Here is a 24722-nt window from a genome sequence, read left to right as displayed (position 1 = left end):
CCCAGCCCAGCCTTGTTCTGCTTGCACCACTTATACAGGATCTGAGCTGGGTCCATGCTCTGTGCCCCAGGCTAGAATAGGGATGGAACCTGGCAGGTGCGGGGCAGGAATAAGGGTGGGGAGGAGAGCAGAGGTTGTGGTGGGGGTAGGCACAACCGGGGGGTAAGCTGCTTGATCCCCTCACCACCGCTGCAGGGAGGGCAGGTGGTACAGAGAGATGCATATCCTCCAATAATTAGGTTCTATGCATGGAATACTATAACTAATTTATAACTTTTTCATATATAGAATCTAATTATTGGCAATTCAGGGTTGTCTTCGATTTTAATATATTGCAATAGGCACTCCCACCTGTTTGTCATTTAGGCTCTGTCTAGGAGAGTGTTTCTCAACCTTCTTGGACTCAAGGCACCCCACATTAGACTTGAACTACCCCTCCATAACTTTTGTGAGCTGAGTGGCATTCAATTTCAAAAACTAATACACACACAAAATAAAAATAATGCCCTTTAATTAAAATGAAAGAGGTTGGAGTTTTCCTCTACAGGAATAACTGATTTTTTTTTTTTTCCTGTGTAGTTTTTCTTGTTACCAAACAGTTAAGGGACAAAGAATAATATTCAAACATTAACTGCACTGAGGGAGGAGGAGGAGAAAGGTAAATTGATCTATGTATGAGTGATCATTTTGGAACATTAAAAGACTATTAAGCAGGATACCACAAAAAATCTCAGTTATGATAAGTGTCTGATTAGAGCAGTTCCACTTCAAGTTTATCCCTAAAACCCAAGGAACTAGAAAAGTGAGTTTCTTCGTAAACTACTTGCAGTCTTATATTGTCACAAGCTACATTTTTTTTTTTTTTTTTTTTTTTATAGTTTTGAAAGGAGGTTTAAAACTGCATGTAATACAGTTCCAGGGGTGTAGGTTGTAGCTGTGTTGGTCTAAGGACATAGGCAGACAAGGTTCCTTGGGTGAATCTGATATCTTTTTATTAGACCAACCCAAATAGTTAGAGAATAGTTATTCATTTTGAACACTTGCTGGATCAGACCTCCAAGACTACCATGCCTCTAAACTTCAAGATCGTTTTGTTGACCTTACTGAGAAGTTTGGTGTTTGAGAATTGTAGTGGCATCTAGTAAAACAGATGTACCATGCCAGAAGGAAGCCTGGCAAAATGTCAAGAGGTTCAGAAGTAGAGGCTATAGCTGTGTTGGTCTAGGGACATAGGCAGACAAGGTTCTTTGGGTAAATCTGATATCTTTTTATTAGACCAACTCAAATAGTTGGAAAAATTCTTCTTTGCAAGCTTTTGGGTATAAATACCCTTTGTCAGGCTGAGGAAGCATCTGCACTTGGTGTGCGCTCTTCCTGAGGTTCAAAAAGAAGATAGAAGGTCAAAAAAAAGTTAGCTCCTTGCTTAGAAGAGAGAACCAATTACAAACAATTTAACTAATGACTACTTCAATTGTCATCAAATGAGGATGCTTCTTCCTCTGCCCCTACTTCCATTTTCATATTGACCAGAAAAGGCCCACCCACTTATGAATGCTAGGCCATTGCCTAGCTGTGCTTTCTTAAGAGTCAGAGCATACAAAAATATTTGTATATTTAGTGTCACTGGAGGCAAGATTTCTTTATTCTCCATCATTACATTTCCATACATTTGCAGCTATGGCCAAGCCAGTCATACCCGTTTACAGGTTAAGAGAGATTCATAGTTAAGGTGTTCTATTACTAGCTCCAGGCTGCGTTTCTGTAGTTCCTGGAGTCTGGCAGGAGTAGATTACATGGTATTAATTATGCCATTGCGATAGCGCCCCAAGACTTTCCTTTGACAACTGAAGTCATTTCCTGAAAGGAGGGAAGCACAGTAATGTGGGTGTGTGCTCCCAGTTTTGCTTTGTTTGTTGCTTCATCTTGATAAACATGCATCTTGTCCAACTCTTTTAAACTGGAAGCTTAAACTTTGATTTAAATGGAGGTTGGTGGGATAATGAAGAGTAAATGTGCACAATTATATTTGCTAGTTAAAATTGTGTGTCCTGGCTGATGCGACTTACTGGCTAAGTTCACCAGAAAAGGAAACTTGAATTCGCATAACGTTTTCTCGTGCTATTACAGGAAACCTAGACTGGCAAGCTTGCATTGTAAGGGTTTCGTGGCAGTGTTTTGGCGCTCTGGTTAGGTCCCAGACTCTTATCTATCTTGCAGTTGTTTGCTTTTTGAAATAACCTTTTTCAAAATAAACACAGCAGGTGTCCTTTTCTTTCAGCCCAAGGGTAAGCACTTTCCTGATCGCAGGCACTCTTGTATAATTTTTTTAAAGCATGGTTGAAAAACACCTCTCCATTTTGTATACGTTTTTTTTTTTTTCCCATTTTCTTTCTGTTTAGTAATTTCTGCCTAGGAATAAGTCTAGGGCAAGGTGGTGAACCTATAGTATGCGTGTCAGAAGTGGCACAGGAGCATGTGGCAGACTAGGGAGTGGACAGGCAGCAGAGTGGCAGGGAGCAGAAAGTAGAGCAGCAGATCTGGCAAGTGAAGGGGATCAGGGTGATAGTTGGGGAGGGTGTGGGGCTCACCTTACAGCATGTCTGCCAAAAAGGTCCTCTTCCCCCTGCTGGTCTAGGGCTATCCTACATTTCATTTGGTCCCTTTTTTTTTTTTCTGATATCCATTTGATTATATCAGGGGAAGTTTCATTTAGCATTTTTTACACATTGAGGCTGACCAGTTGACAGCCTCTGGTCCACCTGCTACCTGTGAGGGATTGAGTTGCAGCTCTCGGCTCTCACCCTTTGCTGTTCCTCCCCGTCACTTGGGCTGCATGAGCAGCTAGAGCCTCTGGGTTCCCCCTCCCTCCTCTGGTTGCTATTTCCTACCCTAACCCCAGGGAGTGGCACAGCATGGAGAGCTGAAGGCGAGTCTGGGCCTCACATGGTGCAGGATGGAGTTTATGCCTGCATGTGTACCGAGGGGTGCCCATGAGGATACATGTTGCAGGTGGGGCTGGGAATGAGGTGGCATTGTGCCTGCATAGTACAGCAGAGCGGGGAGTGACCCATGGGTGGGGAGCAGTTTGGGGGTGGTAGTGTCCACATGGCTTGAAGACATGTCTGTGGTGTGGCCCTTGGGGGACTTAAGTTGGACTGCCATTATGTATTATAATATAATCCACATGTGCCTATTTCATAACTGCTTAATTTACTGAACTGTAAAACATGATGCCAGTCCTTATCTGTTACCTACTGCTTAAGTGCATAATGTCTTTCACCCTCAATGTCTTTTCTGTAATTGCATTGTACTCTGTTTAATTGCATGCTAATTGCACTCTGTTCAGCTGTGCCAATGGCATTTAAGCTGAAGCAGGTATTATACAGCAGCTATTAGAAGCCTTGAGGGTGGGAGCTAGTCATCTCTTTCCAGGGCTGCTAATACTGCAGCACTCTGAACACTGTTTCTGAACTATACAGTCATAGTATTGGCAGCCCTAAAATTGACTAGTCACCTTCAACTTGAAGGTTTTTAACCAGGTTTGGGGCTACTATTAGCCTTGAAAATGAGGAGAGCTAGTCTTATTTTTAGGCCTGTGTATTTAGGGAGCATTTATTAAGTGCATAGCACTCTTTCTTCCCTTAATCCCAAACCTATATGCTTTAAACACGCCAGTCTGTTCTAACTTTCTCTTGTAAGCCTGATGCCTGTACATCATCCTTTAAAATGGTATGAATTGGTCCCTAAATGTAAATCTTTATTTGCTTAATTATTAATGCCTGGATTGGTCTTTCAACTATTCTTGGGATCTAAATCTCTTCCTGTACTCTTAGCTGGGTACCTATGCTGCCACAATGTTGCTCGTGCCTGCCTGCCATCTAATAATGCTGCTGTTTTCTTTTTAATTGCATCTTACTGGGCAGTGTAATTGATGTAGAGGCATGTTCTGACTTCTACATGATTGAAACTATTGAAGAAAATATTTAGGTTCTTATTACAGTGCATCTGGCTTACAGAGAACTAGCTTACTGTCTGTGTTTTAGTACTTGAGGGAGAGGGCATAGATGTAGAGGAGACAAGGGAGGACCCCAGGCTCTGCATGCTAAGTTTGATGCTGTTAACGGGCCTATCACTTAAGGCAAATGAAAGTTACTTTCCAAAGAGGTGTTCAAGGAGACTTGGTTTCAATATACAGACTCCAAGCCAAAACTAGTCTCTTCTGAATAGGTTTGAAAAATATTGCATCATCTATGACAATTGCTTAGTATATGAGGGGACAAATACAGCTGGATACCAGGTGCAGAATACCTGTGGAGTCTGTCTTGGTTACTTACCTTAATGTGGGGATTCCATTTACAAATGGCATAAGAAGATTTAAACAATTAGTAGATGTTGGGATAGTTACAAGGACACTGCTAGAAGGTGTTAGAGCTCAGCTACAGTTATACGTGCAGCCTGCTGACCCTCCGGGACTGACAGATTCATTGAAGTTTAGGGCTGGAAAGGACCTTGTGAGATCATTGGGTCCAGCCCCCTGCTCTGGCCAGGAAAGACTGCTGGGGTTAAATAACCTCAGCAAGGTGTGCATCCATTCTCCTTTTGAAGATCTCCACGGTAGGTGCCTGCACCATCCCTGCTGGGAGTCTATTCCAGAGTCTGGTCACACAAACCATGAAGTTTTTCCTTGTAATGTATTTCTTGTATTCTATATATTTTCCTTATAATATATTCCTTATTTCAAAAACTTCAGATGAAAGGTGCTAGAGAAAGGGCAAAAACATACCCTTGAGAGACGCTTTGAAAGCTGTTTTATAGTCCGTAGTCTCAGTTGACTCCATAACAATGGATTAATTGTTCATTTAATCTACCAGATACAAAAAATCATGGACTAAATACAGTAAAAGTTGCATTAAAAGCGAAACTGGAAGCGCCCACTGTGGCATTTCCGATTTTGCCAAGCCCCTATAGCCTGGGGCAAAGCAGCCTTATGCTGCCGAGCCCCCACAATAACAGTTCTTTTCCCCTTTCTCTTCTGCCCCCCTCCCTGTCCCTTGCGTTGGGAGGAACGGCGGCATACTAGATGTGGCAGGAGAGGTGGCCTCTCAGGTAACTGGCATATTTTGTTACCTGGCACCCCCGATTCCCCATGGGTGCTGGATAACTAAGCTTTTGCTGTATAGACATTGGATTTATGACACCTTATAACCTGCCTAACATCTGACTCCCCACATAAACCCTCCATTTTTAACCAGCTATTCCCATTCCTTCACCCCTCCCCACCCTACCGCTATCCATTGACTACAGCTACATTAATTCTCCCCCATCTGTCTCTCACCTACTGACCACCTTAATTTTAATTGACTGACTTGCTTGCATATGTACTGCCCTCTGGCTGCTTTACCACTTTTATCTAGGAAGAGCACAGGCCATCTGCAGACACCCTTCACCAGGCTGAGAGGGTATTTGTACCTGTCCTGAAAGCTTGCAAAGAAGTATGTTTCCAACTATTTGAGTTGGTTTAATAAAAAATATCAGATTTAGCCAAAGAACCTTGTCTGCCATTCATTTAAAACATTTATGCATGTAAACAAGCTACACCTGGAACTTCTCCTGTTCTTTCTGAGATTGGGTATTTAGCAGAATTTGCATCATGAACAGATTTGTTAGAATCCAGCAGGGCCATGACATGAGCACTTCTGCTATGGCCATTGGAACTTAAGTATCATATGAATGATAAATATGTCTCATGAAGTGAATTGGATAGGTTTAGCTTTGACAGTGTAGCACAGAAATATTGAAATCTAATGTTGCTGGTATCTTAAAAAGCAGGTAGATGTGACGGAACAATATTGGAATGTAGGCTGAGAGTAGCTGTGCAGGGCTTCAAGTAATGATGTAAACCAGGCTTGTCCAACATATTGCCCGCGGGTTGCCATACGGCCCACCAAGGCATTTTCTGTGGCCCGCGGTGCTGCGACGGGAAATGAAAGTAAACATGGTTTACTTTCGTTCCCACCCTTTGTCCCTCCCCCAGCCCCCTCAGCAGCTTCCTAATGGCTGCTGAAGGGCTGGGGAAGGGACAAGGTTCCCGCATGCACCGCGTCCGCTTGACGTTGCCGACGCGGTGTGTGTGGGAAGAGGAGTAGCCATGTGCCTCTTGGGACAGGATGAGCCCTGCCGGAGCAGCAGGGGGCTCAGCTGCACTTTCCCCCTACCTGTGCCAGTCAATCCCGAGCGGCACACGGCTCTGCCGCTGCCTCTGACTGGTGCCGACCTAGGCGGCAGGTCTGTCCCATCCGGAGCAGCATGCAGCTGAAGCTGGCTTCCCATGTGCTGCTGGGGACGGGAGGAGGCCGGTCAGGTTGGCACCAGCCAGCAGAAGCAGCAGCGGAGCCATGTGCAGCTCGGGAGCGAACAGTGCAGGCAGGGGAAAATGCAGCTGAACCCCTGCTGCTCTGGCCGGATTCGGCCCGTCCCGAGTGACACATGGCTCCGCCGCCGCTTCTGCTGGCCTGTGCAGACCCGTCCCGCATCCTCCCGTCCCCAGCAGCACGTGGGAAGCCAGCTTCAGCCGCATGCCGTTCCAGATGGGACGGACCCAGCCGGGCCAGCACTGGCCGGGAAAAGCAGTATGCAGCTGAAACTGGCTTCCCACATGCTGCTGGGGATGGGAGGAGCCCGGCCAGGTCTGCACTGGCCAGCAGAAGTGGCGGCGGAGCCGTGTGCCACTCGGGATGGGACGAGCCTGGCCAGAGCAGCAGAGGCTCAGCTGCACTTTCCCCCTACCTGCGCCCATCAGCCCTGAGCAGCACACGGCTCTGCCACTGCTTCTGCGTGTCCGTTGCTCACGGTGTGCCCGAGAGATGGGAGAGATGATGCCAATCGACTGGTTTTCCCCTTGCATGGTGGTGCCTAGACTGAGGGGTTGAGAGCGTCCGTCCGAGCTCCGCGAAGACCCAGAGACGGAGGACCGCGCCGTAAATGAGAGAGTGGTCCTATGGTGCGACAAGGGGGGAAAACTAAATGCAACCTTCCAAACTATGGCTGATTTAATGAGTGAAACTTTAAGCTTAAAGACCCAGCTGCATATGGCCGTTCGGGCAGTCGAAGAAGTGGCTGAGAAAGGGGATCTTGAAAAGCCTCAACAAGATGGCGCTGAGCAGAGGGAAGACCGCGTGGAGGAGCCGGAAGTGAGGGATGGAACTTCGGGAGAGCCCGTGAGGGTTCGGCCGTTGACTCCGCCCAGCGATGTAGCGTCGGTTCTGCTGACCACGCCCCTCTGCCGAAGGGAGGGAGAGTCAAGCAGAGGAGTGCATCCGCCCCTCCTGCCTGAAACAACAACGACTCCCACTGTAACAATGACTACAGCTCCGACAGCAACAGCAACGACAACTCGCGAACAAATTGATCAGCCTGCAGTATCGAGCAGCCCGGTCATCAGTCTGCAGAGTGCAGTTCAAGCTACCACCTATTACGCTTGTTCCAGAGCCAAACTGCAGACTTTGTGTAGAGAATCCAGGATCCGACCCGACGAAACTCTGGCTGTGTGGTTAGGACGTCTAGTCGTGGAACTTGGGTCCGACCTCCTGGACCAGGAAGAAGCAAGCTTCTTGGTGAGACAAGCTTCATGGAGTAGGGGACATGTCACCGACATCGACATGGTGACGTTTAGCGTCCACTGGCCTATTCCGATTCCAGCGCTTGTGGCAGGAGTGATCGAACAGAAGGCCCACACATGGCATGACGGACGACCAGAGCACACCGGTGCAGAACAGCTTGTACTGGCTATCATCAGAGTTTCGTATTGCGCCTGGAACCCAAGAGAATGCACGTTGGGACTAACACCGCTCCAACGAATGCAACCGCGGCCTCACCGTCACCTGCGAGACCCTGGAACCGTTCCAGTGACTCTCGACAGCATATATAGTTGTCTTAAGGTTTACGGGCAAAGAAACATCGTGGTTTTGCAAATTGTGCTGAACGCACTGGTCAATCATCCTGTGAGTAGTCTCCTTCATCAGTTGTCAAGACTGCGCGTCCTAATGGAGCCAAGACTATCCAGTGATCGGGAGTGTCAACACCCGACTGAGGCTCAGAACACGAAACACCGCGAATCCAAGCGTCCAGTATTACGCCAGAGAACGCAAGAGGAGAGATGCATGTTTGGATACCTCCTGCAGCATTCTGGACTTAATAAGAGACAGCTCCGGATTTTAGGAGACACGGGACAATGGCAGCTAGCCTACGAGTTAGGTTTTCACTTTCCAGAAGAAGGCGATGATGACTCTTCGACGATTTTGTCGAGTTGCTGAGTGTGAAGAGAGAGAGAGAGAGAGAGAGAGCTGTCCAGTATAAAATCACGTTGACATATTTGTATTTAATAGTGATGATAAGTTTAATCGACTGCATTATTGTGCGGTCCTGTGTGATTTTGTAAATAGTAGTGAATAACCATTTTTAGAGAGTTCTTTTACAGATCAGGGATTCGGAGTGCGTGGTGGAGAGAGGCTCCGAGAGGGACAACATCACGGAAAGGAAAGAAGGCCTGACGCGCGATTCCACCATGACGCCCACCGAAGTCATGATCATTCAGTTTCTTGTTATGAATGTGATTTTATGTATATGTGTGTGTGTCGGTTATTATTTGATTCGATCCCTTGAGGACGAACTTTTATTGTTGACTGATTTTGTTTTTGCTCGTTTAGTTTCGCGAACCATTGACAGAGCTATGAATAACCCGGATGATGGGTTTGAAGTATAATTCTATTGTGCCTTCAGCAAGGGGGGATGTCATGACCCAAAGTTCTGATTATTGTGTGTGTGTGTGTGTGTGTGTGTGTGTGTGTGTGTGCGTGCGCGCGCTTCGGCACTAAGAATTATCCCCGTGGGTTTGCAACTTCATTGCATGGAGGAGTTCTGCTGCGCAGAGAACCCACGTGCAAAGGAGTGTTCCCGCCACTTTGCAGCGATCTTTGCAGGGTGCATTTCCCTTTGCAACACGGAAATGCACGGTGCAAAGATTTCCTGCTCGTCGTATGCAAATTTGTGCCCCGCAATTGGCTAGTGCTAAATTATTCACACGTGGCGGCTAGCGATTGGCCTGCTAGCCGTATAAGAGGCTTGAGCAGTTTCCACCCAAGCCGAAGAGAACTCCGCATCCGTCTCGTGGGGACTCTGGGTGTGCGCAGCAGGGTAATAGAAACCCTGTGTGTCGCTCAGAGGAGTTTGGCGGCCTGATCCACCGCCCACCTCTTCCCGTCTTCGAACGGAGCCTACTATAAGACGTAATGACGAGTTTAATGCACGCTTGTCCTGGACATCTGGAGTTTGTTTGCGTGGAGCCTAGCAAGCTCCACGTGATTGTTCGTGTTCTGTCTGCGTGGAGCCTTGCAACCTCCACGTGTGTTCGTGTTTTTTGTTGTAACCGCAACTCAAGCAAGTTCTCAGCCTACACCACGACCATCTCGGTGTAAGTAAAACAACCTTAAAATCAACCGTTACGTGTCTGTGCCTAATTCTAGCTCGGCGACCTCCCTCTCCGATCTGGCCTGCCCGGGCTGCTGGCCACAGCCCGCGTGCAGAGCGACGAAAAGGGCCCGGAGTCAGACCCGGCCCGCATAGTGGGAAGCCGGCTTCAGCTGCATGCTGCCCTGCCCAGCCAGGTTGGCACCGGCCAGGGAAAGTAGCATGCAGCTGGCCGGTGCCAACCTGGCTGGGCAGGGCAGCATGCAGCTGAAGCTGGCTTCCCACGTGCTGCTGGCGATGCCTAGCTGGGTTGGCACTGGCCAGCAGAAGCGGCAGTGGAGCCTCCTGCCTTTTGGGACCAGCTGGCACAGGTAGGGGGAAAGTGCAGCAGCACATGGGGAAGCCACCCCTTGATAGGGGGTGAGATGGGCTGGCTGGGTTGCACCAGGGAGGGGAAGCTGTGGCTGAGCCCTCTGCAGCTGTGCTGTATGCTCCTTTTAAGACTGAACAATATGCTCAAGAATAGAGCATGAACGATCTGGGCTCCAATGAAAATTTGGAGCAGGTAAAAATCTTTGTAAAAATACTGTCCAGTGTTTAGATTGTGTTTGCCTGTGTTTCTCTTTGTGCGGGATTGGGGGTTCAACTTGTTGCTACTTGTTAAAGATGTGTTACCAACAAGAAGATTATTCTCAAAAATGCCCATATTTTGTTGCTTTGATTAGTTTCCACTCTGGCTGATATCTTTTCCATGTTTTATCTGTCGACTTACATTATGTTGCTTTCATTGATTGATAAGTGAGTAGAAGCAAAAGTGTTTATTTTAGTCAAGTGTTTGGTATTATTTCATTCTTGCTTTTTATATTGTTTTTATTTTGGATTTTAAACCACATTTCCAGACCCATTTCATTGTCACTTCCTGCAACTTCATTGGTGTCAAAGGTCACGTGACATCACTTCCTGATGTGATACCACTTCCTGTGAGGTCTTTGAATATGGCTCGCCGGTCCACTGGGTAATAAAAAGTTCGTGATCCGGCCCCACATTCAAAAAGGTTGGACACCCCGATGTAAACGTTACATTGATACAGTGGGTAGGGCAGTTGGTGCTTTATGTGATTGTGAGCAGCCTGGAGAAGAGAAGACTTCTCGGTGTGGTATCTTGGTTGGGGGAGTAAAGAACTGAAGTATGTGGATATTGGAGATGACCAGATCTCTGGATAGGAAGTAGAGGTGCACTGATGCATTGGTCCGATATCGGACTGGCACCAATTTAACGAAAATTGACTATATCGGAAATTGGCCTGAACTGGCCAATATTTCACCGATAAATGCCTATGTGTGCACATAGCCACAGTGCAGCATGCAGACCACAAGGAGCACAGCCTGGCTCTGTGAAGATGCTGCATACAGCTGGTAAGCCTGTTGTTGTGGAAGGGGAGGGGGAGGGAAGGGGCATGGGAAGGGCAGATCAATGCCTACCCCCCGATTTTTGAGGGAGTGGGGCTGGGGTAGGCACTGCCCATCCAGGGTTAGGCAAGCATGGGACGGAGCCATGGCCCATCCAGGGGGTGAGAGGGGAAGGAAGGGTGGCTCCTGCCTCTGTGTGCCTCTCATCTGGTGGCTCCTGCCGCTGCTGCTTTCACTCACCTGGGAGGGCACGCGGAGGGGGTGGTCCCAGATCTGTGTGAGGTGGGCAGGTAAGGCTGCAGATGTGGGCTAGGGCTGGTTGCCACACTGTGTTTGGAGCAGGCAGTGGCGGTGCTGGGAGGGGGCTACAATGAAATTTGGGGTGGCTATAGCCCCCCCCCCCCCCGTGGCATTGCTGCTCGCCCCAAGTGCAGCGTGGCACCCGGCCTCAGCCCAGAACTGTAGCCTGTCCTGCCTCACCCTGCACAGATCCAGGTGCAGCCCTCCCAACCGTGCTCTCCCGGGCTAGCGGCAGAAGCTGGGGCTCGGTCCCATGCCTGCCCCAGCCCAGCTAGGCAGTGCCTAACCTAACCTCAACCCCATTCCCTCCCTCACCATGGGGGGGAGGGTGTTGATCTGCCCTGCCCATGCCCCTTCACTCCCCCCTCCCCTTTCATCACAACAGACTTACCAGGTGAATGCAGCTGTATTGGAATTTGGATTGGTATTGGCCGATATGCTTCCTTAAAAATTGGCTATTGGTATTGGCCCCCAATCTCTATTGGTGCACCCCTAATAGAAAGATGTTTCATTCGCAAATGTTTTGATGTGGAGAGTGCAGCTATTAAGTAAGTCACCAAGGCTTACCTGTGATATTAAGGGTATGTTTTGCTTTCTAGCTGTGCTATTGACTTTAATGGGAACGTTCCATGTGCAGCAGAAAGCTGCATTGGGCCTGTTTAAATACTCTGTTTTTCACTTGCATATAATGATTACTTTTTTCTTTGTTTTGTTATTAATAACATAATGCTGGAATTGAATTGGTATGACTTGAAGAATGGCCTTTGGGAGACTGACTGTTCACAATTTTCATCACAAATTGGGCACATCATTGTTTGTACAGGCAGCTTTCACAACCACAGTTGGTTGCTTTCTGTGCACTTTTGAAGGGCTCCTGGAAAGCCTTCTCAGCAGATACTCTTTTAAAAATAGTATAGCATCAGTATCTATTCATTTTGAATAGCGTGCAGCTATTTTCCATAGTTAGTTTGCATTACTGGGGTTCTACCTAGTGGAGTTTTTAGGTAAGACATAACCTTATAACAGGCTGCAGGGTTGATGAGCTGCATGCCTAAGGGAACTCAACTGGCTCAAGCAATCAGCCAGGGGAAGTTGACTGGCTGACTGGGAATAAAGGGACAGGGAGGAAGTATGGGGAGAAGGACCTGGAGGGGTTTTTGATGTTGGAGAGAGAGAGAGGATTCCTTCAAGGAAGAAGGAAGGCTACAGGGTGAGAACTAACCCATGCTAGTAGGGGCTCATTTTGGATTTTTTGGATTGTTTTATTTTTCTGTTGAGCTCTGTGGTGCAGATCAACCCAGGGCTTTAAAACTTGTGTTGCTGGGTCCAAGCTAAGGCTGCCTTTATTTTTGGTTGCTTATACATTTGGCTGAGCCCTGTGGAGCAGAAAACCCAGGGCAATAAATCCCTGTGTTTAGGGGCCCAGAGAAGACTGTGTTGCTGGGACCAGATTAAAGGAATCGCGGGGGGGGGGGTGTTAAAGGACTAATGTGAGCCTGGCAGAGCTGGGCTAACCCAAACCCCGCTACAAGCTTCTTTCACTCTTATAGCATACTGCTTTTTAGAAAATGTGACAGTGTGAGATTCTAGTGGGCAAAATGCGTTATGAACTTCCAGTTTCATTTAGCAAATCAAAGTCTTTATATAAGAGACACTGAGTCCTATTAAACTGTTGTTTGTCTTAACAGAGGAGAAAATAAAACAATGGCTTTCCTTGACTGGAAACTATGTACCATGAAACTTCTCTGTGTTGCACTTGCTTTTGGTTTGGCTTGCCATCTGGTTACTGCTACATTGTCAAAGACGGATGCCAAGAAAAGTGCTTCAAAAGCGCTGGAGGAAAAGGTAGGAGGACTAGTGGTTTGTTTTTTTTTTGTGGTAAGTCATACTTCAAGTGATTTAGCAAGTCTTGGCAGATATTGAAAGGATTTTCTACTTGCATTTCCTTAACACCTTGGTAAGAAATGGCCAACATCAATAACCATAAGCTAACAAGGAACAGCCTTAGCCCTTCCTACTTAAACTGATAGTTTCAAAGTTAAGTACAGTAATGTCCCATTCCCTCCCTCCACCTTTTTTTTTAACTTGAACATTTTAAGTGCCCTCTACTGCTGCATCCATGGGTCAAATTAGTAGTGGGGGGACTCAGGCTGTGGGAGCTCTCTCCATACTGCCATGGAGCAAAGTGGTGGTAGTGGCTGGATTCTGACCCAGGCTGGGTCATTCTAGCCCACCGCGTGAAAAGGCTACCAGCAGCTGTTCTATTGTACTAGTTGTTTTGCAGTTAAACCAAAGGTAGTTCAATACCTGTGAAAGCCTGGTGGTTTGTGCAGACCTGTAAACAACAGGATCAGATATGCTCAAGTTACTTCTTGCCCCTTGTGCGTGTTACTACTTTGTGCTTGTTTAAATTTTCCCCATTGCCTCTGCTTAAAGAGCCTGGAATAGCCATGTATGCCATGAGTGAAATGGATTAGCGAGGTGCAGCTAAGTGTTCAAAGTAAACATGTGGAAACTTGATCTTCAGTTTTATGATCTCTCCTTCTTAACGTGAATACTTAAGGTTTAAAAGTTCCACTCTTACTTTTGATCTTAAGTTATTGTAGCACTGGGTGTTGCACTGAATTTTGATTGAGGTGTGACATGGATGGAATAAACTGATTGTTGAGGCTGTTGTGGCCTCGGATTCAAAACTTATTAAATACATAAGCAATACTAAGACAAAACTCCAAACAGTTTTACAAAGGTATCCTTACATGGGCCTTCCAAATGATATGATGACCCAGCTGACCAGGTGTTTTTCATAGTACCGGGGATTGCAATCACAGCAATTTGGTGTCGTTTTGCTTTTTTTGCTTCTCAAGTGTTAAGCTCTACTGCTTTAGCTATTTATACATCTTACTTCCCCCCCAAATCTCACTGAGAAGCCTTCATATAGTGATGTCACAGGTTCTCACTAGTCACCCCATCACAGCCGCTATTACCCTGGTACTTTGTTACCCATCATGGGTGACTGGAGCTGCTTTCGTTAGGTGGGGCATGTGCCCCCCCTGAGGCCAGTCCTGCCAACTGGGGGTCCCCCCTGGGCAATCCCATGACAGCTGATCACTGCGATCTCTGTAGCCGCTTCTGGGAGCAAGTGCCGGCCGATCACTGCAGCTGCTCCCAGAAGTGGCCACAGCCACTCAGAAGTAACTGCAGCAATTGGCCGGCACTGGCGCTTCTGCTAGCCGCATGGGGGTGGGGCTCCCCAGCGCACGTGGCAGCAAACCTGGAAGTGGACCAGAAGCACAGGCCATTTCCAGGTCCACCAGAGAGTGTGCTGGGGGCCCCCCCTGCTCGGCGACTGGTGCCTTTTGGGTCGGGGGGGTACCTGGGGTCAATTGCTGAGCTGGGGGGCGTGGGGGGGCTCAGTGAAAGTGGACCGGAAGTACTTCCATTTCTGGGTTTACTGCTGAGCACTTGGAGGGTCCCCCAGAACTCCTGTAGGATGTTCGATCCACCCCAGCATCACGGTGTTCACAAGCCGCACTGGTACCTCAAGGCATGTAGCGAAAAGGATTTAAAGCTGTGTCTGTCAGAATTGCTGATTCTCAGAATAGGAGATTGTTTCAGCCGAATCGAATCGGGGGACAGTGATCCAAATCGAATTGGGCCCGCTTCGCACTCCTCTACTAATCGTGTATAGTGTCTTGGCTTTCCTCCTTTCTGGAGCCTATTGGTGTGGGTGTATGCGTGTTCAGTTTTTGGTTTTGTTTATAGGGGGAAGTCATACAACATAAGTCTTTAACTGTTATTGATGTTGATAAAGCATTTCCAACTGCTTTTCTGCTTTTTAACTATGCAAAGCAGCAATATTTACAGGGAATGTTCAAAGCTTTAATGATGCAATTAAAGTCTCTACATTAATTTTTAAAGACTTTTACTTTCCTTAACTGACTTCATAGAAGTGTGTATGTTTTGGTTTCCCCTTAGACAGTGCATTCAGACAAAACAGTACAGGACCGGGGTCTGGTAACAACTGATCCGAAGGCGAAAGATATTATATTGGAACACAAAAGTTACTGTGCCAAGAAAGTGAAGGAGAGACACTTCTCAGGAGATGTTCTGGGATATATCACCCCTGTAAGTAGTTTAAAAACCAAAAACCCAAAACATGCCAGACACTTGACCTTGGACTTTGGCGCACTTTGATTGAAAGCCCAGCAGGCTAATAAGTTGCTAATCTTTTTTTCTCTTCAGTCTTGATGCATAGGTTTAGCATTGGGTGCAAAATAGCATCTATCACTTGAGTTTTCTTATAGTGGTATGGCTATTTCTAATACTTGGCCAGAGTGCAGCTGTGGGGGAAGGGGGAGAAGCATTTTGGGATTTGGACCTTGCTTCAAGTCTCTCTTCTACCACAAGACTTCATGACCTTTTTTGTCTTAAGCTTGTTTCTTCAGTTTGCCAGTGGAGAGAGACGCACTCTGTTGTCCCATGGTAGTAATATGAGATTGCAATATGCTTGCATTCTGTAATAATGTGTAGCTGTAGAATGCAAATAATATTTTTACACAATTTGTTCTGCTACTATTAGCTAGTCCCCTACTTCTGTTGTGCTAATTCATTAGTATTCTAGGCAACTTGTATAAATCCATCTAGAATAATTTCTGACACTTCATACAGAGGTTAACTTGTCTGTCTGACTTTGTCATTTACAGGAGAAGTAGATGTCTCTTTGAATTCCACTTGACTTCCGTTGGACATTGGAAATGTATAACCTATTAATATGATGCTCCCCATGTGTCTTAATTTAAGTAAAAGTTGTAGTTATGATGGGTGAATGTGCAAGCCCCTGCTGAAATGATCCCACTCATACAAATTGCAGGCAATTTCTAATGCGCATTCCTTAACTGATATAGAGTAATTGAAGCTCTTCAAACATCCCAGAGGGCTTACTGAAAATTCCACAAACTGTCCCATAGGAATCCTTCAAACACTTTTATCTGCATCATACGGAAGAACTTAAATCTGGCGAGTAGTAAAGTCTGCTGTAGATCTTGTTTTGATGTCCTTTTTTTCCCCTTTTTTGCAAGTGGAACAGCCATGGATATGACATTGCTAAAACGTTTGGAAACAAGTTTACATCCATCTCGCCAGTCTGGCTCCAAGTGAAAAGAAAGGGCAAGGAACGGTTCCAGTTCAGTGGGCTTCATGATGCTGACCAAGGTTATCTTATTCTTGCTTTATATATTATTTATAGATGGCATGCTAGTATTGCTCTGGGCTGAACGGAAAATATTAACTTATAAAGCTTGGCAATATACTGATACAGACTTGTCTTTGCTTTTGAGGTAGGATTTTATTTGACTGTTTAAAAAAAAAAAAAAAAAAAAAAGGCGGGGGGGAGATGGGGGGGAAAGGGAGGTATTTTACCAAAGAATAAATTGTCCTGTTTGCCCATGGAAATCAGTGGAAGGGTAGGGAATACTAAATACCTGGTTAAAGGAGGCACAGTGTAGGGGTGGGAAGGGGAGACAGGCAGAGGTAGTAGTGCATGTCCGTGTTTTTCATTCAGTCCATTTTTATCTGTTCTTGGAGTTTGCACCATGTAATTATATACTCCATATTTCTTTTCCTTGGAGACATCTCCTCACTTAACTATGAAGTATTTTGGAGTAGCTTGTACAAAAGATGACTCTTCTATAGTGTATTGAATTTCTTCATGGAGGAAGCCAGTCTAGAAATTCCAGAGAATGAGGAACAAACGGGGTGGGAAATCTCTTCCTAGCTGAATTTTCAGGCTTTATGCTATTTAAATTTATTTTTGGTAATGGCTTGGGTGCCAGGAAACCATAATGGAACAAAGTTATCTCTAAAGAAAAGCTATCTCTGGAGACTAATTCTGAAGAAGAGATAATAATTCTGATCATGGCCTGCCCAACTTACCACATCAGTGAGATGATCCTGATGAAGCTAGCACAGAGTTTCAAATATCATTTTACTTAAAATTTTCCTTCTGAGGATGCTTCATGCTTGCAAAAATGTCAGAGCCTCAGGATGCTGCAATATCATGGCATAATAAATAAGTTTAAAAAAAAAAAAAAGTCTGTCAACAGTGGACAAATGTTGAAGTTTATAGTGTTGATTTAAATAATGCTTCATGGAATCAAGACTCTAGTGCTATCTTCTTGATGCCCGAGAAGTTGCTCTTCCAATAGCACGATGCAAAATAACAACCTTACTGGGTTTTGTTTGGTTAAAGGTGTGGATGTCTCAGATATAGTTAACTTAATAGCTGTTTAATTGTTTGACTTCATTTTGATAGGCTGGATAAAGGATGTCAGAAAAAATGCTAAAAACATCAAAATAGGTAAGCCTCCATTTAAGTGGGGTTTTTGGGGAGAGGGGGAGGAGGGATGTGCCATTCTGTCTATGGCAATTTGCAGATGAAAAGAAAATTTTTATACACAAGTGGGGTGTGGGGGAAGGGGATGGAGCAAGGGTTATGGGTCTTATGGGGATTTCAAGGCAAAAGGCTGAAAGGGATCAAAGCAACTACTTTTACTCAGTAATTCAGTGGCTATGCCTTTTTGGAGTGTTGAGGTTTCACCCTACCTGCTGCCCCCTTGGTTTGTATTTCTTCCCTCTTCATTCCTGGCAGCCACGTTTCTCTCTTGGAGAGGTTTCGTGTGGCATCTGTACTCCTAAGCTTGACTTGCTTAGAGAAATATAGCAATGCCCTAGCTGGAATCTTGTGCAGGATGACACAGAATTTTGAGCAGAAGAAAAACGTGGCAAAACCTGGTGTCTGCAATGCTTCCTATTTTTTAGGAAAGTTGTGAAGCATTGCTATAAGGACTAGAATATGTTAAACTGCTTACCTTGTTCTGTGAGCCTGTAGTAGTTTACCACTTCTGTATAAAGTGAGTATGAGTTGCTGGTAGTGAGAATAAGTGGATTGGAGGAACATTTTCATAGACTTATAAACGTTAGGGTCAGAAGGGACCTTCGTAGGTCATCAAGTCCGACCCCTGCCCTGGGCAGGAAAGAGCGCTGGGGTCAGATGACCCCAGCTAGGTGCTTGTCCAGTCTCCTCTTGAAGACCCCTAAGGTAGGGGAGAGCACCGCCTCCCTTGGAAGCCCATTCCAGATTCTGGCAACCCTTACTGTGAAGAAGTTCTTTCTAATGTCCAACCTAAATCTGCTCTCCGTCGACTTGTGGCCATTGTTCCTTGTTACTCCAGGGGGTGCCCTAGTAAATAGAGCATCTCGTATTCCCTGCTGCTCTCCTCTGATGAATTAATAGGCAGCCACAAGATCACCTCTCAGCTTTCTCTTGCGAAGGCTGAAGAGATGTAGGTTCATCAGTCTCTCTTCACAGAGCCTTGCTTGCAGGCCTCTGACCATACAAGTGGCCTCCTCTGAACCCTCTCAAGATTCTCTGCATCCTTCTTGAAATGTGGTGCCCAATACTGGATTCAGTACTCCAACTGCGACCTGACCAGTGCCTCATAGGGGGGAAGCATCGCCTCCCTGATCCTGTTTGTCATGCATCTGTATCTGTCTATGCAGAGTAAGAGAGATTCATACATCAACACTCTAAGAAAAGAACAGTAATACCTAAGGGTAGTCATTTTAATTGTATTAACTGGATTAGGGAAATAAAGAACCACGGCAGATCTCTGAGTGCATGGGTGCTGCCTCCCCTCCCCTTTAAGAATAGTTTAGCATAATAGAAGTAACTGTAATTAAGCAAATAATTCAAATGTTTATGATTTCAGTTCCTCGAATCTTGTTTGATGGCTGGTCTTACCATGACTTCGAAAGTGTTTTTGGCAGTGAAGATGAGATAGAAGAGCTCTCCCAGGTCATGGTTCAGCTAGCTAAGGTAAAATGACTCTCATACTAATTTGGTGTACTGGTATGATCTCCTTTATTGACACCTGTTTTGTAAAGCATTTGGAAAAGAACCAGGAAAGTGTTTGCAGCCCTGTTGGATGTGAAGATTTCTAATGAAGCAGTAAGTAGGGAGGATGTTAAAGTACCTGCTAACACTTTAAACTCGCTTAATCTGAGAGATTAGGTAATATTAGAACTCTTGGATGCATAACAGTTGGTAAAAAAAAAAAAACTATCCAAAATTTTAAAATCTGTGGAAAGCTTCCCTTGCAGTGAGATTTTAAAAAGCTCTGTTTCACTTGGATTAGATGTGATTTAAGCAATAACTAGATCAATCTAAATTTCTACTAATCTGGTAGACAGAAGTATAGAAAACTGAATGGGTAGAATCTGAAACGAGACATTCGCACTAGTAAAAAGGTGGAAAATTTGAAAAGTGAGGGTAGCTAAGCATGTTTTTCAAAGGCTTAGGAATATGTGAGGCATACTTCATTTGATCTCCTCCAAATGACGTTTTAGATTGGGTTCTAAAATAGTATAGCTGAACCAGAAATTGGTGCATAGGATCAATGCAGGAATCTTCTTACTCTTCTCTTACTCCCTGCCCCCACCTCCCCTTTGCTGATCTTCTGCCTTGCTAACATCCTGCCACTCTCATCCTAGCTTCAGGTGATCCAGCTTACAGTTGCTGCAACTGATGCTTGTTCTAGTAGTTGAGGATCGCATTTGGCTTTTGAGAACCAACACTCTTTCCATAAAATAATGACTGCTATATGCACATCTTAAACAGATGGCAGCAACTAGAATCTTAAAATGGAAAGATCTCTGACTTCTAGTCACACGTTGACATGGATCTTATTGAGAGAACAGTGGATGGGGGCTTGGGACTAGCTCCTTTATGCACACAGCTCTTTAGATAAATGAATACATGCATGTATTTATTTTTGGGAAAGCTACATTAACTGATGTTTCTTTCTGTTTCCTTCCCCCAAGCTCCTTAATTCTAGCAACTGTCCACTCTCTAAATAGTCACTGACTAATGACTGATTAGGATGCCTTTAAATTCATGAATGGTTAATCTGAAAGATCTTAAGAGTTGATCTTCAGATAGATAGTGTTGAATAACTACTCTCTCTGACTATTACTTTTTATTGATAGGATCTGAGTTTAGCTGCTTTTGAACCAAGGCACCTTAAGTCGCTGACTTTATGAAAATATAGGCCATAGTTTAGTAGCTAAGCTTGTGGTAAGGCTTTAACTGCGTAAGCAGCTATACCATGCACTTATACTATTTTTAGTTGCATCTGAATGGTTTGGCTATACACCAGATAGCAGAAGAATGGATATGGCAGCAACCAGAACCTGATGGCTAGTTATCACTTCCTCAGTAAAACAAGGGTTGGAAGGATATAAATACGGGTGCACCGATAAAGATTTTTGGGGGCTAACTGTATTGGCTCATACTGAGCCAACTGCTGATATGTAGCTCAGCAGCTTGGAGAGCAGCATTGGGCTGCTAAGTCTGAGGGGAGGGGGGAGGCAGATCGAGGCCCCCATGGTGAGGGAGAGACTGGGGCTGGGGCTGCACAGCTAGGGTGGGGTGAGGCTGCACCTGCCCCAGCCCCACTCGGGTGCAGCCCGTGGCCCTGAATGCACAGCGAGCAGCCTGTCCTTGCCCTGTGTACAGATCGCAGGGCACATGCCTGCCATGCCTAGCCTGGCATATGCACGGCAGTGGGAGCCACCCCCCATGCCCATTGAACGAGATGCGTCTGTCCTGCAACCCTCCCTCACTGCAGGGATCTCGGTCTGGCCCCCTCCTTTCCCCCTGACTTACCAGCCAGATGCTGTTCTCCAAGCTGCTGGGCTGCACTCCTGGCCGTGTGCATGCTGCAGCTGCACACATGCACATGGCATTTATCAGTGACCTTATCAGCCACATCGGCCAAAAAACCCAATTGCCGATTTTAATGTCAATTTGCCTTTTATCTGTGCGGATACGATATGGACCAAATTTACATTGGTGCACTTCTAAAAGTTAAATCATTAAAGTTTTCCAGGCAGTAACACAACTCTGATCAACTAATATTTTCTGAGAATAAAGTCCATTCTATCAGTCATGATTAGAGGTTTTTGGAGTCTATTGAATATACTAAGTATACAGGGAAAATAAAATTGACATGGACATGATCAGCAATTGATGGGCTGCCTTTTATTAAGGAGGCTTCCCAGTATTGCTAACACAGTCCATACCAATTCATTGAGCAAAAGGAGTCTCTTTCAGCCTTTCTTAATGTAGGCAAAGCCATCACCTATCAAATAATGTCTCTTGGGAAGAGGTAGAAATGTTGCTTAAGCTATTGAGAAAAGGAAAATACCGGAAACATGAAAAAGTTTCTAGCATATCAATTCTAGAATCGTCTAGAAATAGTAATTGTCTTTTTATTGCCTAAAGAAACTTTTAAGGAATAGAACTTGAGCTCCTTTACTGCTTATTGTTAGGTTAAGGTAATGTAGCAAAAAATCCTCCATAGCAAAGGAATTTAATGTAGTCCTTTGGTTGTCTGTTCATAGATTTCATAGACATTAGGGCTGGAAGGGACCTCAGAAGATCATCGAGTCCAGCCCCCTGCCCAAAGGCCAGGAAGTCAGCTGGGGTCATAGGATCCCAGCAAGATAAGCATCCAGTTTCATCTTGAAGGTGTTCAAAGAAGGCGCTTGAACCACCTCCGGTGGCAGGCTGTTCCAGACCTTGGGGGCTCGGACAGTAAAGAAATTCTTCCTTATGTCCAGCCTGAAACGATCTTGAAGTAGTTTGTGACCATTCGACCTTGTCATCCCTTGGGGCGCTCTGGTGAACAAACGTTCCCCCAGATACTGGTGGTCGCCCCTGATAAACTTGTAGGTGGCCATCAGATCACCCTTGAGCCTGCGCTTTTCCAGGCTAAAGAGCCCCAGGGCTCTCAGCCTGTCATCGTAGGGTCTGCTTCCCTGACCTCTGATCATGCGCGTGGCTCTTCTCTGGACTCTCTCAAGCTTCTCCACATCCTTTTTGAATTGTGGAGCCCAAAACTGGATGCAGTAGTCCAGCTGCGGCCTCACTAAGGCCGAGTACAGGGGGAGAATGACGTCCCGGGATTTGCCTGAGAAGCATCTATGGATGCAAGCTAGCATTTTGGTTGCTTTACTAGCCGCCACATCGCATTGCAGGCTCATGTTCATCTTGTGGTCAATGATGACCCCCAAGTCTCTTTCTTCCATAGTGCTAGCCAACATAGCACTGCCGAGCCTATAAGGATGCTGCGGGTTTTTCTTCCCAAGGTGGAGAACCTTGCATTTATCGGCGTTGAACACCATCAGATTCTCATCCGCCCACTTGCTGAGCCTGTCCAGGTCAGCCTGGATCACCCGCCTGTCTTCTGGTGTGGATGCTTTGCCCCAGAGTTTGGTGTCATCGGCGAACTTGGCCAGTCCGCTTCTGACTGTAATCAGTTTAGTAATCTCTTCTCTTGCTTTACATATCCTAATATTTATAGATTTTGGTTTGTCATGTAGCCTCAATTTATTCAAACTGATTGAGTACAAAACCTTTTCCTAAAATCAAACCATTTTGTTAATGGAATGCTTATTAAATATATTCCAATGCTGTAAGCAAAAAGTTTCATAACGGAATCAGTAAAATAGAAAATGGTGCATATTTTTATTTATTGTCCCCCCTCATTGAGCAGTTCTTTCTTAGTTGCCATTGCTGTGATTTCCATTACACACAACATCAGTTGGTAATATGCCATGCATTTGGATAAACAGAGTTTAGATAAATGACTCTGTTGTATTTGTAAGCACTTTCATCTTTAAATCAAGACTGCTTTTTCCTGACTTTACTGTATATGTCTTGGCTGTTAATAGCTCGCCAATTTTTTCAAAAAATTGATAAAAAACATGTATTTCCGCGTGTCCAAATACTTGCCCAGTAAAAGTTGCTTTTGCTGCTAAGTGGGGTAATCTCTGCTTGGATGGAAACCTCATTCATAGTGTTTAAAATGTGGAAAATAATTTTGTCTGTCACACTTTCACAAATAGTCCAGTATCATATTTCCATGTAGCATACTACACTAAACATTACATATATGCTGTTTCCTGCTTATACCATGGAAAAAAACTTGAAACAAATGGCCATGAAACTTCCATGGAACTAATGTGTGGATTATGGGCTAGTAAGATGACCACTGAAGCCACCTTGTTTATGTTGTACTTTTTGTCAATTCATTTCAGGATGAAAACTTTGATGGCTTTGTAGTTGAAGCCTGGAGTCAGCTGGGAAATCAAAAGCAAAAGTATGTACGAGTCTTTAGGGTGAAGAGCTTGAAACATAGTTTCTAAAATAGAATCTTAAATTCAGGTTGGATTTTAATTCCTTACTTGCAGGTAAGGAGGGAGGTTAGTTTGTATTTATGGTGCAGTTGGGGAGGACTCTTTCTTAATAAAATGCTAGGTGTGTTTAAGATTAGGAAAAAGGGAATAGCACCCTCCCACCTCCTGTAAACTCTTAAATTTGAGCCAAGTATTTCCTCACAATGGAACTGTTGAATTGTAGTGAAATTGCAATCATATTTAACAGTATGGTCTTTTAAAGAACAGTAGCCCACTGCCCTCCTGCCATTCCTTCACATAGCACTAACTTTTTAAAATACTTTTTCAGTTCAACAAAAAAAACAGTGCTCTTCAATTTCATTATGCAGCAGGGAAGCATATGCTTTTGTATCTGTGAACAGGCCTGAATTTTGGGGGCGTAATTGGGAGAGCCTCAAAAGTTCGGAGAGGTTAAGACTTGAGAAGGATTTGTAAAGACTTCCTGTGTGAAGTTGCCCAATTGTTTCTACAATTGCTTAAACTTGGTTATCTGTCTGTTTTTGTTGTTGTTTTTGTTTTTTGGTGCCATGTTTGAGTACTTGACTGAAACTAGGGTTTTGGTCCTGTAAAGCACAATATAATATGAACAATGGGTTTATCTGTAGATTCACAATATAGACATTGCCAGTGGAAGAACAACTTCCTGGGGCCTGAAACATTTATGCAAATAAGACATACCTTCTGATTGGCAGCATGTTGGGTAACCAATCATGTTAATGCCTGACTTGACCTCACCCGGATCCTCTAATTGAGACAGTCCCTAAAAGGGTTTTAATGACCCTTCTGATGCAGAGTTGGGAGCTGTATATTAACTTGGCCACTGCTCAGATAGCAATGCCAAGATTTCCCAAGTAAAAACAAGTCCCTCCTGGTTTATAAGGGTGGATGCATGTGTTCTTGAAGAGAATTAGCAGTTCAGGCTTTTTTCTAATGGGTGACCAAGTATGTGGCCCCTTACTTAGCAAACCTCTTCCTGAAATAAGAAAAAACCCTGACAAAGGACTGCCAGACTAGTCCTCTAGACTAGAACTCCACAGGTAGGATGCAGAGTCTTGCTGTTCAAGGGTAAACTGTTTTCTTATTTTTAATAAATACCTATTCTACTTTAATCTGGATTGAATTGTAATAATTGTTGTGTGTGTGGACACTGACTTGGTGTGCATCACTGACATTGTGGAGCTGAATAAAACTGGTAATAGAAGACATTGTAGCTAGTGGGAAGCTTATTTGATAGGGTGAAGTAGAGGCAGAGAA

General features: G+C 45.0%; 1 protein-coding gene across 7 annotated transcripts in view; it reads left to right on the top strand.

Annotated features, from left to right (window-relative positions):
• The window catches only part of CHID1 (chitinase domain containing 1), a 285318-nt gene that overhangs the window by 2804 nt on the left and 257792 nt on the right, over positions 1 to 24722 (top strand). For 6 of the 7 annotated variants that reach the window (XM_059722566.1, XM_059722569.1, XM_059722568.1 and 3 more), the window contains exons 2-7: positions 12863 to 13019; positions 15150 to 15299; positions 16253 to 16385; positions 17485 to 17529; positions 18941 to 19047; positions 23331 to 23392. In XM_059722566.1, the coding sequence (XP_059578549.1) occupies positions 12879 to 13019; positions 15150 to 15299; positions 16253 to 16385; positions 17485 to 17529; positions 18941 to 19047; positions 23331 to 23392 (638 nt within the window). In that variant the 5' untranslated portion in view covers positions 12863 to 12878. Of the gene's footprint in view, positions 1 to 10364; positions 10520 to 12862; positions 13020 to 15149; positions 15300 to 16252; positions 16386 to 17484; positions 17530 to 18940; positions 19048 to 23330; positions 23393 to 24722 lie in introns of those variants that run through there. The other variant, XM_059722564.1, reaches the window with a different exon arrangement.

The sequence above is a fragment of the Alligator mississippiensis genome, chromosome 2, assembly GCF_030867095.1.
Source record: "Alligator mississippiensis isolate rAllMis1 chromosome 2, rAllMis1, whole genome shotgun sequence".
Lineage (NCBI taxonomy): Eukaryota > Metazoa > Chordata > Crocodylia > Alligatoridae > Alligator > Alligator mississippiensis.
The sequence above is the reverse complement of the archived record's forward strand: the minus strand, read 5'-3'. Positions and strand labels throughout refer to the sequence as shown.